The 14,422-nt window shown below is 57.3% G+C and overlaps 4 protein-coding genes across 4 annotated transcripts; 3 read left to right on the forward strand and 1 right to left on the reverse strand.

Moving 5' to 3' along the window:
• Nucleotides 1-422: 422 nt before the first annotated feature.
• SLS55_005607 (uncharacterized protein) lies at nucleotides 423-2,420 on the forward strand (the record flags this gene model as incomplete). Its single annotated transcript, XM_066777054.1, has 4 exons — nucleotides 423-678; nucleotides 740-853; nucleotides 904-1,296; nucleotides 1,354-2,420. 4 exons carry the CDS (start codon nucleotides 423-425, stop codon nucleotides 2,418-2,420), a joined length of 1,830 nt encoding a protein of 609 aa, XP_066632896.1.
• An 821-nt stretch (nucleotides 2,421-3,241) lies between these two features.
• On the forward strand, nucleotides 3,242-6,623 carry IFM1 (translation initiation factor IF-2; the record flags this gene model as incomplete). The annotated part of the gene is made up of 2 exons (XM_066777055.1): nucleotides 3,242-6,371; nucleotides 6,472-6,623. The coding sequence occupies 2 exons, from the start codon at nucleotides 3,242-3,244 to the stop codon at nucleotides 6,621-6,623; spliced, it is 3,282 nt and encodes a 1,093-aa protein (XP_066632897.1).
• A 745-nt stretch (nucleotides 6,624-7,368) lies between these two features.
• SLS55_005609 (uncharacterized protein) lies at nucleotides 7,369-8,435 on the reverse strand (the record flags this gene model as incomplete). The annotated part of the gene is made up of 4 exons (XM_066777056.1): nucleotides 7,369-7,517; nucleotides 7,573-7,738; nucleotides 7,800-8,096; nucleotides 8,226-8,435. 4 exons carry the CDS (start codon nucleotides 8,433-8,435, stop codon nucleotides 7,369-7,371), a joined length of 822 nt encoding a protein of 273 aa, XP_066632898.1.
• A 442-nt stretch (nucleotides 8,436-8,877) lies between these two features.
• On the forward strand, nucleotides 8,878-12,065 carry RNA14 (mRNA 3'-end-processing protein rna14; the record flags this gene model as incomplete). The annotated part of the gene is made up of 3 exons (XM_066777057.1): nucleotides 8,878-9,681; nucleotides 9,737-10,168; nucleotides 10,224-12,065. 3 exons carry the CDS (start codon nucleotides 8,878-8,880, stop codon nucleotides 12,063-12,065), a joined length of 3,078 nt encoding a protein of 1,025 aa, XP_066632899.1.
• Nucleotides 12,066-14,422: the final 2,357 nt, after the last annotated feature.

Here is a 14,422-nt window from a genome sequence, read left to right on the forward strand (position 1 = left end):
CTCGCGTGCTGCCGTGGCGTGCGGCCATTGACGACTCGGCGGGCGCGAGGCCTTGGCGACAGGCCCGCCGCCCATCTGGCCGTCTATCTCTGGTACGAGGGCGCAAGGATGGCGCTCCAAGATTCTGGGCGCTGGTGATGCTCAGCTACCTTCCTAATCCGACCGCTGCCGTGTGCTGCGTCGCCAGCAGTTATAATTACTTCCCCATGGCCCGCGCTCCCTTCGTTCGACCCTGCGTGCAGCCCGTCTACTTCATCCCAGCCCTGTCTGGCCTCTCGACCCCGCCTGCTCCCCTGCTCTTCGCAAGTCCAACGGCTTCGAAGTTGGTCACGGCCTCGCAACTCCCCGCAGTCTCGCTTAGCTGCCTGCCAGTGTAGCTGCTCCCTCAGATCTTCTTCTCGTTACCACCCGCCGCCCCAACCATGAGCAGAATCATTGAGGACGCCGAGATCGCGAAGAGCCATGAGCCGGGCGCGCCAACTCCGCTCGGCGAGAAGGAGATGGAGCTGATGGAGGCCCCGCTTGACAACGAGTCTACCACCACCGACGATTCGAAGCCCACCGAAGAGGACCTCCGCACGCTTCTCCGCGTCTCAGGCAAGATCCCGTGGACGACGTATACTATTGCATTTGTCGAACTGTGCGAGCGTTTCTCGTACTATGGTACCACCATCGTCTGTATGTTCCACCAAACTCCAGATATTCTTGCCTGGGCGGTAGCACTAACGGATGGATTAAGACGTCAACTACATCCAGCAGCCACTCCCCGCAGGCTCGAACACCGGAGCCGGCTTCGACGGCCAATCGGGTGCCTTGAACCGTGGCCAGCAGACTGCCACCGGCCTGACAACCTGTAAGTCCCACCAATAACCCAGAAGTTTCCAAGTTGCTCACTCCCGTTAGTCAACTCTTTCTGGTCATACACTTGCCCTCTGATCGGTGCCTACATCGCCGACGAGTATCTCGGTCGTTTCAGAACCATCCAGTGGTCCATCCTCATTTCGCTCATCGGTCACATGTTCCTCATCATCTCCGCCTCGCCTGCTGTTATCACCAAGCCGGATACCGCCATCGGCATCTTTGCCGTTGGACTCGTCATCATGGGTTGCGGTACCGGCGGATTCAAGTCCAACATCTCGCCACTGATTGCCGAGCAAATCACGGATATCAAGCCGAAGGTCATTAGAGACAAGAAGACCGGAGCACGCGTGCTCTCCGACCCGGCCATTACTGTTGCCCGCGTTTTCCTGTACTTCTACATGATGATCAACATTGGTTCTCTGGTCGGCCAAGTCTGTATGTGTCTCAATTCCTCACTCATTTGCCGTCCCGAATACTGACTCGCATGGATAGGCATGGTCTTCGCTGAGAAGTATGTGGGATTCTGGCTGTCATTCACCCTCCCTACCATCATGTTCTGTTTCTGCCCGATGGTCCTCTTCTGGTGCAAGAGCAAGTACAGGACCACTCCGCCCAGCGGCTCCGTGGTTGCGAAGGCCTTCCGGCTTGTAGGGCTGGGTGCCAAGGGTCGCTTTTCCCTGAACCCTGTCCGCACTGTTGCAAACTTCAAGAACGGTGACTTCTGGGAGAGCGTTAAGCCCAGCAAGCTCGGAAATTTCAAGCCCGCGTGGATGACCTTCGACGACGCATGGGTGGACGAGGTCCGCCGTGGTTTCAAGGCTTGCAAGGTGTTCCTTTTCTACCCTCTGTACTGGCTGGCGTACAACCAGATGACGAACAACCTGACATCGCAAGCTGCTACGATGACGCTGAACGGCGCGCCCAACGACGTCATCAACAACCTAAACCCGCTTTCTCTCATCATCTTCATCCCGCTCGTCGACAACTTCTTGTACCCGGGTCTGCGCAAGATGGGCATCAACTTCACGCCTCTCAAGCGTGTCGCAATGGGCTTTCTGATGGCCGTGCTCTCCATGATCGCAGCAACCGTCACGCAGTACTACATCTACAAGACGGGCGAATGCGGCGACCAGATGAACTCGTGCAAGGACGCGGACAACAACCAGATCGAGGCGCCGATCAACGTGTGGGTGCAATCGCTGTCGTATATTCTCATCGGCTTCTCGGAGATCTTCGCGTCCATCACGGGCCTGGAGTACGCGTTCACTAAGGCGCCGCACAACATGCGCTCGCTCGTCATGTCCGTCTTCCTCTTCCAATCGGCCCTCGGCTCTGCGCTCAACCAGGCCCTCGTGCCGCTGGCCGTCGACCCGCTGCTCGTCTGGAACTACGCCGTCTCGGCCATCCTGGCCGCCCTCGGCGGCATCTTCTTCTGGATCTGCTTCCGCAAGCTCGACAAGGAGGAGGACAAGCTCAACATGCTGCCCGACAGCGTGTACAACGCGAACGACAGGCGCCACTCCATCATCGAGGCGGAGAAGGGCGAGGCGAGGCTTTAGTGGGGTTCAAGTTCGAATGAGACGAGATTTGCAGATATTGGGGCTTCTTGGGGAAGGCGGACGGAAACATTACGGGATGTAATGACGCGGTTCATGCTTGATGGGTTGACGACCACTTTTGATACCTTGGGAGATACCAGTTCCATTATCTGATTGGACTTGCGAAAGAAGTGAATTCGCTTCTACAAACGACGTGACATGTGAATCTATTGGTGTCCTGAGTAGGCCGATATGGATGACAGCTACATTAATCAGTTCTACATGCCGTGCTGGAATGTCGTGGCCGCTCTATAATAGTGATCTCGACGCTATCGGCTGGTGGCGTCAGACGAGTCGTGTCCACTGCATATGTCAGCCGCATGACTCGTGACCTGTATGCGCCGCATCCTCCGTCGGGGCTTGCTTGCTTTCCAACCAGAAAAGCCCTCTCTCCATTGCCATCTCTCCGTTCTGCAAAACCGCGCCAATGATGCGGAGACAAGCCCTCAGAGTAAGTTATCCGCACCTCCAATCCCCTAAGTCCAACAGATCTAACCAATTCGCGAACCAAAAAGGCGTCGTCGTCGACGCACAATGTCTGCGTCTTCTGCGCAACGCGCCTCAACAACGGGAACCTCCTCGACGCCGCCCTCCACCCGCTCCCGCTCCCGCTCTCCTCCTCCGCCCGCCTCCAGCAGCGCCGTGCCATCTCCTCGTCACGGCCTACTCAGAACTTCGGCGGGGGCGGCGACGACGCAACAGCGCAGCAGCAGCGCCACGATGCCGACGCCGAGCGCGAGGCTTTCCGGAATAGGTTCAATGTTGCTCCTGCGCCACCGACTATGCAACCGCCCATGAAACCGGTTATGCAGCGGCAGCAGTCACAACAACCGCGACCGGCCGCGGTCGATCCGGAGGTGGCGGCGATGCAGGCCATGTTCGGCAAACCAGCAGCCCCCGCAGCACCACCACCGTCTTCGCCACCGTCCTCACCACCGTCCTCTCAACATCAACAGCGGGTAACGCGTTCGCGAGGACAGCCGATTAGTCGCAACAGTTACGCCATTCCCAGAGAGACCCAAGGACTTGTCTGGAGACCCGGTTACCAGGCTCGGGTGGAGCAGGCGCGGCAGCTGAGGGCGCAGCAGAAAAAAGAGGAGATGGGTAGATTCGACCCGTCCAAGACGGCGCAGTGGGCGCACATGAAGCCGAGGAGCCGGGAGGCGCCGGAACAAAAGCAGGAAGAGCGCCGGCCGCAGCAGCCGCAGCAGCCGCAGCATGGGAATGTTATGAGGAGAGTAGAACTGAAGAGAGAGAATGGGGACAAGAGCTTCGTGGCGCTGAGCCCGGCGCAGCAGCGGCAGGATCAGGAGCGGTTTCTGAGCAGGTTCAACCGCTTGGGCGGAGGCGCCCAGGAACAGGAACAGGAACAGCAGCCGAGGCCGCGGGGTTTCGTGAGGCCGGCGCCGCTTCAAACGCAGACGCCGTCCGCTTCTCCTTCGTCCACTAGAGATGCTGAAAAGGATGCGTTGCAGGCAATGTTCAATCCTGCGCCTCCTCCTCCGCCGCCGGCCGACCCGGAACCATTTTCGTTCCCGGCCAGGACTCAGTCTCGTGAGGAACAGCGACCAAGTTATGAGCGTGACTACCCTCGGAGAGATCAATTCTCAAGATCGCCGGCGCGATCACGGCTTAGCTATGAGCGCGATTACTCTCAAAGAGATCAGTTCTCGAGATCGTTGGCGCAACAACAACCCAGTTATGAGCGCGACTATCCTCCGAGAGATCAGTTCTCAAGATCACCGGCACAGCAACAACAACAACCCAGTTATGAGCGCGACTATCCTCCGGGAGACCAGTTCTCAAGATCGCCAGCGCAACCACAACCCAATTATGAGCGCGACTATCCTCCGGGAGATCAGTTCTCAGGATCGCCGGCGGCAAGCCAGTCAGCTCCGGCTGAAAATTTGGAGGCGGAGCAGCTTCAAGAAACTCAGAAGGTGCAACCTCAAGAGTTGGCACAGCACCTCGTACAGCAGGTTCGAGAACGGGAACGTCCTTCGAGGTTCTCGAAGTTTGCCGACGTTGAGGAGGAGGAAGCACCGCGCAGACGGAAGCGTAAGGGTGGTTGGAGTAGGGATTCTTACGAGGAAGAGGAGATCGACCTCAGCCGCATCGAGCGCAAGTCGAAGAAGAAGGACAAGAGGAAGCAACGTGTTACAGAAGTCGCTCCCCCGACACCAATTTACCTCCCTGAGTACCTCAGTGTTGTCAATTTGGCCAACATACTCAGGGTTCGCACGGAAGAGTTGGTCAACAAAATGCTGCAGCTTGGATATGAGGATATCAAGAATGACGACATCTTGAATGCTGAGAACGCCGGATTGATCGCCATGGAATACAACTTCGAACCCGTAGCCGCCGACCCTTCGGAGGATGTCGACCTTTACCCCGCTCCAGAGCCAGAAGACAAGACCAACTTACCCGCTCGTCCGCCCGTTGTCACTATCATGGGACACGTCGATCACGGAAAGACCACCCTACTCGACTATTTACGGAAGTCGTCGGTTGCGGCAACAGAGTTTGGTGGCATCACCCAGCACATTGGTGCCTTCAGCGTTCCCCTCTCAAATGACAAAACCATCACTTTCCTTGATACCCCTGGTCACGCTGCTTTCCTCAACATGCGCCAACGTGGCGCCAACGTTACCGACATTGTTATTCTCGTCGTTGCCGCCGACGACAGTGTCAAGCCCCAAACTCTCGAAGCTATCAAACACGCCAATTCCGCACGTGTTCCTATCATCGTTGCCATCAACAAGATTGATATGGAAGGCGCCAACCCCGAGCGTGTCAAGCAAGACCTAGCTCGGCATGGTGTAGACGTCGAAGACTTCGGTGGAGACATCCAAGCCATTCCTGTCAGCGGCAAGACCGGCGAAGGTATGCAGGACCTCGAAGAAGCCACCATCGCGCTGTCCGAGATGCTGGACCATCGCGCCGACCCCGACGGCCCAGTTGAAGGCTGGGTCCTGGAGGCCTCAACCAAGAAGTCGGGCAAGGCTGCCACGGTGCTCGTCCGCCGCGGCACGCTCAAGGTCGGCTCCATTATCGTGGCGGGCCAGACGTTCGCGCGCGTCCGCTCGATCAAGAACGAGGCCGGCGTTGACATCTCCTCAGTTGGCCCAGGAATGCCCGCCGAGATCGACGGTTGGCGCGGCCCGCCCGCAGCTGGCGACGAGGTGCTCGAGGCGCCCAACGAACAGCGCGCCACTGAGGTCGTCGAGTACCGCGAGGCCAACATGGACCGCATCCAGATGGCCAAGGACATGGAAGTCATCAACGAGGCACGCCGTCTGGAGCACGAGAAGCGCGAACGCGAGCGCGAGCGCGAGAAGGCGCTCGCCGCTGCGGCGGAAGCGGGCGAGGAGGACCCCGAAGCGGCCGTCGCCGCGGCGGAGCGAGCGGAGCTCGACGCCACCGAGAAGGCCAGCGGCCCGCAGGAGGTACCGTTCGTGCTCAAGGCGGACGTGTCGGGCTCGGTGGAGGCGGTCGTGGACTACGTGATGACGGTGGGCAACGGCGAGGTGCGGCCGCGGGTGATCCGCACGGGCGTCGGCGCCGTCAGCGAGTCGGACGTGGAGCTGGCGGCGACGACGGGCGGGCACATTGTGGCGTTCAACACGGCGGTGGAGCCGCGCATGGCGAGCATGGCCGAGGCCAAGGGCGTGCGGCTGCTGGAGCAGAACGTCATCTACCGCCTCGTCGACGACGTCAAGGCGCTGCTGAGCGAGCGGCTCGCTCCGAGCGCCACGTACCGTGTCACGGGCGAGGCGACCGTGCTGGAGATTTTTGATATCCATCACAACCGGAGGAAGATAGCGACGGTGGCCGGATGCAGAGTCACTAACGGCGCGATCAATGCGAGGAGTAAGGTGCGCGTGTTTAGGGGGGAGAAGAAAATATATGACGGTATGGTTTCCCCCCCTCCTTCCCCCCCTTCTCCTTTTATTCACTTCCTTCTCCTGTTCTTGCGTTTGATAAGGTGACTGACTCGTTCCTCTCGTTACAGGCAAGATTTCCAGTCTCAAGCAGGTCAAGAAGGACATCACCGAGATACAGAAGGGCAACGAGTGCGGCATGGCGTTTGAGGGCTGGGGTGAGTCCAAGGCTGGCGACACGATTCAGTGCTACGATGAGAAGTTTGAGAAGAGGAGTTTGTAGACGAAAAAAGGGGAGAAAAAGGAATAGTGGATGGAAGATGGTGATTAACGGAGGGGAAGATGTTTGGAATGTTCTCGGCTCAACATATACCTCTATAGACCCCTTTGCGAAGTGGTGTTCGATTTCCAAGCGGGGCTCACATGTACTACATGGTCGGTGGATACACCCCTTTAGGGGACGCATAGTGTGAGGGGGGTCGTGCATAGAGTTGTTTGTGCGCGGAGCAGTTTGGGCTTGGATGGCGTGCATATGAAGTAAGCCCTCATCTGGCTCATGCAATCGCGTCTGGCTACCCGAATTGCTGATGTAGTACTGACGTTGCGCTTCAAACCTCTGGGCGGCGGCTCTGCATATGCCAGCGACTCAGGAATGAGCAAAGTAGTTGGCTACGGATGCAATGTGGCGAACGGAAGTGTTGTTTGGTTCTGACTGAACACTTGACCCGGAGAGTGGAAAACACCACTCCCAGAGGAGTGTTCCTGGCGCATTTCGCGATGAGTTGCAGCGATAGGATGGCGGCTTTGCCTTTTCAGCGATGGTTCACTTGATGGTGAGACATAAGAGCGAGTGAAACCCCAACCGTTTTGGGCCCTTGACGCCTGATACTACAGAGGACTTTCGCGGCAATTCAGCCAGAAATGCAAAACACAGAACGCCCAACCCATGCCGAGTTTATATCGCTAGAATTACAACACGCGAACCGCATCTTTTTCTTTTGAGATCCCGATAAGTGTAAACAAATTAATCACACGGACTTGCGCAACTTGGCCCCAGCCCATAACACGGGTGCCAGGTGCTTGGGGAGGTTGGCTCCAAACAGGCTAACGAACCAGAGGATGGAGAAAACGGCCACCGGGGTGAGGAGAAGCTCAGTGTGGTGAAGGAAAGGGAGGGCTGTACTATAATTAGTAACGAAGAACTCGGAGTTCAGCTCGAGGTGGAGAAATACCGTTGTAACCCAGGAAGGTGATGATGGTATAGTACCCAAAGGCGAGTAAGTACAACGAGTTACCGACAAGCGACGAAACCCAGAAGTCGCGCGCGATGAGTGGCATGAGAAGGAACTGAATGACGTAAAGGAAGAACCACACGGGGAAGAACGCGCGGATCGAGACCTGCAGAGCTGTGGGTTAGTCTTTGGCGAACTCTCTGGCCGGACTACGTGGCCGCACTCACGTCAAAGCAGTATCCAAACTCGAGTTGCTCTCCGTCGCCCGGCTGCACGAAGAGTCCTTGTCTCCGCCGCCCGGGCAAGCCCGGCACGCCCGGACCCAGCAGCCTTCCAACCAAGAAGTACGCGGACGTCGCGACAGCGAGAGACAATCCGATGAAGTGCACGAAGACAAAAACCAGCATTATGCGTAGTGTTTTGCCAAAGCCGTCAGCGTAGGCCAGACCCCAGGCGAGCGAGGTCAGGATCAGGAAGAAGGACAGCAGGTAGGTAAAGGCGGGGTCAGGCCGGTGCCAGGTGTTCTTCGTTTCTAGTTGGGCATGTCAGTACAGGCAGCAGACGCCAGGCGGTCGAGGAATATTACGCTTCTACATCGAATGTTAGCCAGCTGTCGGGCGCAAGCGCGTCGCAAGAGGCGCAGGTTGCCTTACGTGGTAGTATATGGAGCGGAACACCTTCTTAGGTGCTATTATGAGGCTCATCATCTCCCAGACGGCGGTCTCGAAGTCCATCTGCGGGAACTTGAAGAGGCGCTTGAAGAAGCGCGGCATCTTCACGCCCTGGCGACGGTTGCTGGGCACGGTGCCGCCGAAGTTCGTCGAGGGCCCGCCGTGGCGCGGCAGCGAGATTTGCGGGTTCATGGCGGCGGACAGGTCGACGGGATGGCCGCTGCGACAGGTGGAGGTCTCGAGGAGGGCGTGTGCCTGGAGTGCCAGGTCGAGTTGGGGCGGCTGGGGAGTGGTTTGCGCGGAGCGTGGTTGAGGTGACGATCGGCGCCAAGGAACGGGCGTCATTGCGCAAGCTGGCGCGCTGGGGCTGCAAAGTCCAACGCCCTCCGCTTCCGTCCGCCAAACCCTCCACCTCCAAGCAACAAAACCCGCACAGCTGCAGCCACCCGCCCAAGGACAAAGGCTACGCGCACCCCCACCCCGCGCCCGGCCGTCGATCCTGCCCCAGCGCTGCCATCGCGTTTTTGCGCGTCCGACCCCAGCGCCGATCCCGCAACTGACTGTGCAGCTTTACAGCTGTCGCCGCCCCTCAGCTGCAGCTGCAGCTACTCGACAAAGCCGGCCCACCGTCACCATGGCGGACATGACCCCCGAGATGGCCTTTCTGCAGTCGCTGCAGTCTGATGCTGCCGCCGCCTTTGGCAATGGCAGCGAGCCGCAACAGAGCGAAGAAGCCCAGCAGGACGACCCGCAGCAGGCTGCGCCCGCCGATGATGATGACGAGGACTACGACCCGTCCGCTCTGATGCCCGACACATCCGCATACGACCCTAGTTCCGCTCCCGCTCCAGCTGAGTCTGCTCAGCAAACGTCCACGCCGACGCCGTCGCAGCCCGCCTCGCAGGCCCCGTCGCGCACCGCGTCCGCCGTGCCCGACCAGAAGACCCAGGCCAAGCCGCCACGCACAATGGGTGGGTTTGTCGTAGATGACGAGGACGATGAGGACGAGTCCCCCGTCGCAAAAGCAGCTGGTGCTCAGGGAGTGAAGGTTTCTGCGCCGGGTTCTACGCATACGCCAGAGCGTTCTGTTTCTCAGACTCCAGTCAATGCACTTCCTTCATCATCAAATGTACCAATACATAAAGCTGCACAAGATCAGGGTGTTTCAGGTGTTTCCAATGGCGCTCAAAGCGCACTTCCTCCTGCTGATTCCGCTGCGTCTGTCAATCCCCAGCCCCAGACCCATGCGGCTGTGCAGCCGACCTCCAAGGCGCGTCTGCCGCAGGACCGCATTGGGATTCTTGAAGACAGGATTCAGGAGGACCCGCGCGGCGACTTGGACGCTTGGCTGAGCTTGATCAGCGAGTATAGGCGGCGTGACAAGCTCGAGGAGGCTCGCGCCGTATACGCCCGCTTCTTCAAGATTTTCCCCAACGCGGTAAGCTAGACCAGTCCGCTTTGTGGCCGCTTTTCGAGCTGATACATGATTCCAGGCCGACCAATGGGTGGCGTACGCGAACATGGAGTTGCAGGCTAACAACTTCTATGCCGTCGAGCGCATCTTCGAGCAATCCCTTCTCCAGGTGCCCCATGTTGAGCTGTGGTCTACTTACCTTACTTACATCCGGAGACGCAACAACCTCACAGCAGATGCAACCGGTGCCGCTCGTCAAACCGTCTCCTTGGCCTACGACTTTGTCCTCCAGAACGTGGGCATGGACAAAGACGCCGGCCAGCTTTGGCAAGACTACGTCGAGTTCATCGAATCCGGTCCCGGAAATGTTGGTGGGAGCACTTGGCAGGATCAGCAGAAGATGGACTTGTTGCGCAAGGCCTACCAAAAGGCCATCTGTGTCCCCACCGACGCAGTCACGGCACTCTGGAAACAGTACGATCGCTTTGAAATGGGATTGAACAAGGTCACTGTAAGCAACCCCGGATTGCGAATGTTTGTTGCCAGCCACTAACCCACTTCTAAAGGGCCGCAAGTTCCTTCAGGAAAAGTCCCCTGCCTATATGACTGCCCGTAGCTCCATTGTTGCATTGGAGAACATTACCAGGGACTTAAACAGGACGACCCTTGCGAAGCTGCCGCCTGCTCTTGGGTTTGATGGTGATCTCGAGTATGTGAAGCAAGTCGACATTTGGAAGAAGTGGATTGCTTGGGAGAAGGAAGACCCATTGGTGCTGAAAGAAGAAGACTCCACTGCATTCAAGTCCCGTGTAATCTTCGTTTACAAGCAAGCACTGATGGCTCTCCGCTTCTGGCCCGAAATGTGGTACGATGCGGCTGAGTTCGCTTTCCAGAATGATCTGGAATCCGAAGGCAATGACTTCCTCGCCAAGGGCTGTGAGGCCAATCCGGAAAGCTGCTTGCTTGCTTTCAGGCGCGCTGATCGGATTGAAATAACGTCGGCAACCGAAGAGGGTGAAGATAGCGTCGTCCGCCGTGGCGAGCTCGTCCGCGAGCCATACCAGAAAACGCTGGATGCTCTTTACGCGTTGATCAACAAGACAAAAGCTCGCGAAACCGACATGGTCACCCGAATCAGGGAAATGTATGCGCAGCAATCTGACAACAACGAGGAAGAACAGGCCGATGACGACGACGACGACCAAGAGGACAACAGCGCTGCCAAGGCCAAGGAAGCTGCTCTTCAGGCTCAGGTTGAGGCGATACAGAAGGGCAATGCTGCACAAATCAAACTTCTCTCCAGGACAGTCTCCTTTGCGTGGATCGCGCTTATTAGAGCTATGCGCCGGATTCAGGGCAAGGGTAAGCCTGGTGAGAGGATTGGCGGCTTCCGCCAAGTGTTTGCAGACGCTCGTAAGGCCGGTCGCATCACGAGTGATGTGTATGTTGCCAGTGCCCTGATCGAGCATCACTGCTACAACGACCCGGCTGCGACGAAGATCTTAGAACGTGGCATGAAGCTGTTCCCTGAAGATGAGGAGTTCGCATTGGAGTACCTTAAGCACCTCATTGCAAAGAACGACATCACCAACGCAAGGGCAGTCTTCAAGACGACGGTCAGCAGGCTTGCGCAAAAGCCCGAGACTCTCTCCAAGGCCAAGCCTATTTATGCCTTTTTCCATGAGTATGAGTCGCACTACGGCGAGCTCAGCCAGATCCAGGAGCTCGAGAAGCGCATGTCAGAGCTGTTCCCAGAGGATGCTCAACTCGCTCACTTCTCTCGCCGCTATTCCAAGCCATCTTTCGACCCTACCGCCATGCGCCCCATTATCTCACCTCTCACACAGGCGCGACCGAAGCCTCCACCGGGCATGGAGCAACCAGCACAAGTCGCGCAGCCGGCAGCGCCTGTTCCACAGCAACAGCCTCCCGCTCCTTCTGTGCCTCCCTCGGTGATCGACTCTCCCCGCCCTCCTCCCGTCCAAGCACGCGATTCACCCAAGCGCCCCTACGTCCCCGACGACTCTGACAACGATTCGGCCGTGCAACCGCGCAAGATTGCGCGCGGAGAGTCGCCGCTCAAGGGTGCCGCCGGTCGGCGCCTTGCTGCGCAGCAGGGCCGCAATCTCGGCCGCGACGGTGCTAACAGCACACAAGCAGGGGGCGCCGGGGGCCAGCCTACGCCTCTGCCCCGCGACCTCACCTTCATCCTCAGTATTATCCCGTCGGCCCACACGTACAACTCTGTGCGGTTCATTCCCGAAAGGGTTGTTGATGTGCTGCGGAACGTGCAGCTGCCGCAGACATGGCCGCCGCAACATAGGATCGAGCCACTCCGTCAGATCCCTGGCGCCGGACACCCGATGGGTCAGATGCCGATGAACGGCCCCAACCCTTACTATCGCTAAGGCCTGCACCATCGTCGTATTAACCTCAAAGTCGGCCCTCTTCGGCAGTCAAACATAAAAATACTCATACATGGGCGCAAGCTGAGTGAAGAATTTCGAATTTTGGAAAATTGAGACAGAATGGACAGCAACATGAGAGGTACCAGTAGTAGGGTCACTTACGGCGATTTGATCAGGTACTCCATGGTGGGGTACGGTAATACTGCACGTGCGGCCGCGGCTATACCTCTTCTGCATAGGTTTCATTCAGTCACCCTCTCCTTACCACATAGCGCGGGTTCTATCGGCGCCCATTCAATCTGAAAAGCAGGATCTCTCCCTCTCTCTTCCTCTCCGTAAAGCTGAGTAATGATGGGAAGGGTTTGAGGAAGGGCGGGCTTACCCATAAGAGCATGATGGCGTTTCTTCCAATTTCCCCTCCTCATTTCGTAATTTGCGATACGCTATGGGTCTTCGCGCCCTGATTTTTCTCTATCTGCGGCCAAACGCTGCAATAACGCGGGCATGGGATATGTACAATAAGTAAAAGACTAAATCAATGGCGTCCGGTTGAGACCTCTATGGGCCGAACTCCGCTGTCTCTGTGGTGATGTCCAATGTCATGTGCCCGGTCGCTGGCGCAAATGTTTTCTCGATACCCGTGGACCTTCCCGCGGGCTGCTCTGTCACCTGGCTTTCGAACCTCACGGAATCTCTCGTGGTGTTGTCCTCACTCATGTTTGTGCAGGACTGTAGATTTTCCAGGGTCACATTCCTGGTCAAGGATGGTATGGCGGGTAGACGCTTCGTCGGCGACGTCTCCACGTTAACGGCCTTGGTGTGCAGCTTCGATATGCGAACTACGAGGCCATTGGACTTGCACGGCGCCAAAGAACAAGCGATCAACCCGCTGTTGCTCCAATGGTATTGTCCATGAGTTCCAGGCGGTTCGCAAGTCCGTTCATCGCCACCACCATAGCACGTTCTTGGAAAAATACCACAGTCATGAAAGTCTTGATGTTAAACTTCTTGGACCGAGCAGACATACTGCCAACAGAAAGCGTACCAATTCGCCACAGTGGCGGAGTCCAGCTCAGCTTTCTCGATTCCAATGCATTCCACCGGAGCAGAAGATTATGTGTGTGCATGTATGTACATATGGAGGCTATCCAACCATCCCTGAATGAGCTGTTTCTTCTCAAAACATTTCTTGCCACTTTTCGGGTGCCTGGTCCCTTCTGACATATTCATCACAACCTCCAATGACTTTTTGTGATGCCAGCCGCAATCCTAGCTTTGTGTAACCTTTACCGTCACCTTCTTGGCATACCTCGCTTTATGCAAGCACATCGGTTGTATCTTTGACCAATGTCCACAGTTCCATCAGTTTTGTGTTGACCAATTCTTAATTGTCTTTCAAACCAGGCACTTTCGCACGCGCCCAAAGAAATGCGAATCAACAACAAGCATTGAAGCGGGGCGTCGGTAGAATCTGCGAGGACGACACCAAGACTTATTTCGTAGTGATTGATTTGCAAGGGCTCCGGTCTGGTCGTGGCCATTCGGACGTCGCGAATCGGGATATGGGTTGGGGGCGCTTGCGCTAAGTAATTCGCGGACGAATCGGGCGATGCTGGTCGGCGAACCGCCGCAGGAGCAACACGGTGCTTTGAAGAAAAACTGGCGGACTGTTGTAAGTCAGGGGTGATCAGCGCATTCTCTTGAATGCCACCGAGGTCGTACCGAGGTCGTAAAGACTAACGTACATTTCAATCTTGGAAAGATATAGGGTTGCGGCGTCGTAGGGCTGAATGTGGGGAGCGGATGTGGGGAGACAGGGCTGGCGTCAAAGCTTGTCGAGACTTCAAACGCGATCCTCAACCTCAACGTCGTCTTCTTGGTTGTCGTCCACGCAACGAAAATTGGCGACACCCCTGTCTCCTGTTCTTCATTGGTTTCTTGCTGTCGTTGCCGTTCGCACCAGCGCGTCGATGTGGTCTCTTCCTTGCAAGGTGTCGTTGCAAAGGAATCGACGAGTTGCGCCACGCCGTAGATGAGGATGGCGCGCCCTAGGGCTGCGTACCGATTGCCCATTTCATCCAATGGCCGTGCACTCAAGCGAGCTGGCAATCATGCGTCGGGCGGCGATGACTGTGGATAGCGGCTGGGTATGTCTTGGTGAAGCGGGACATGCACAACACCTGGCTGCGTGGATCCTGTACGTCCATCTGGGCCGGAATATAGCCTAGAGATTGGCCGCACCGCGCGTCCGTTCAATCGTGAATCTGCGACTCCTGCCAGACGCGTCAATTACGGGCGCCGGTCGCGCGGTCCACATGGCCCGGCAGCGCATGAGACCCGCGCTCCTTCCTCGTGAG

The sequence above is a fragment of the Diplodia seriata genome (genome assembly GCF_021436955.1).
Source record: "Diplodia seriata strain FDS-637 chromosome Unknown scaffold_5, whole genome shotgun sequence".
Classification (NCBI taxonomy): domain Eukaryota; kingdom Fungi; phylum Ascomycota; class Dothideomycetes; order Botryosphaeriales; family Botryosphaeriaceae; genus Diplodia; species Diplodia seriata.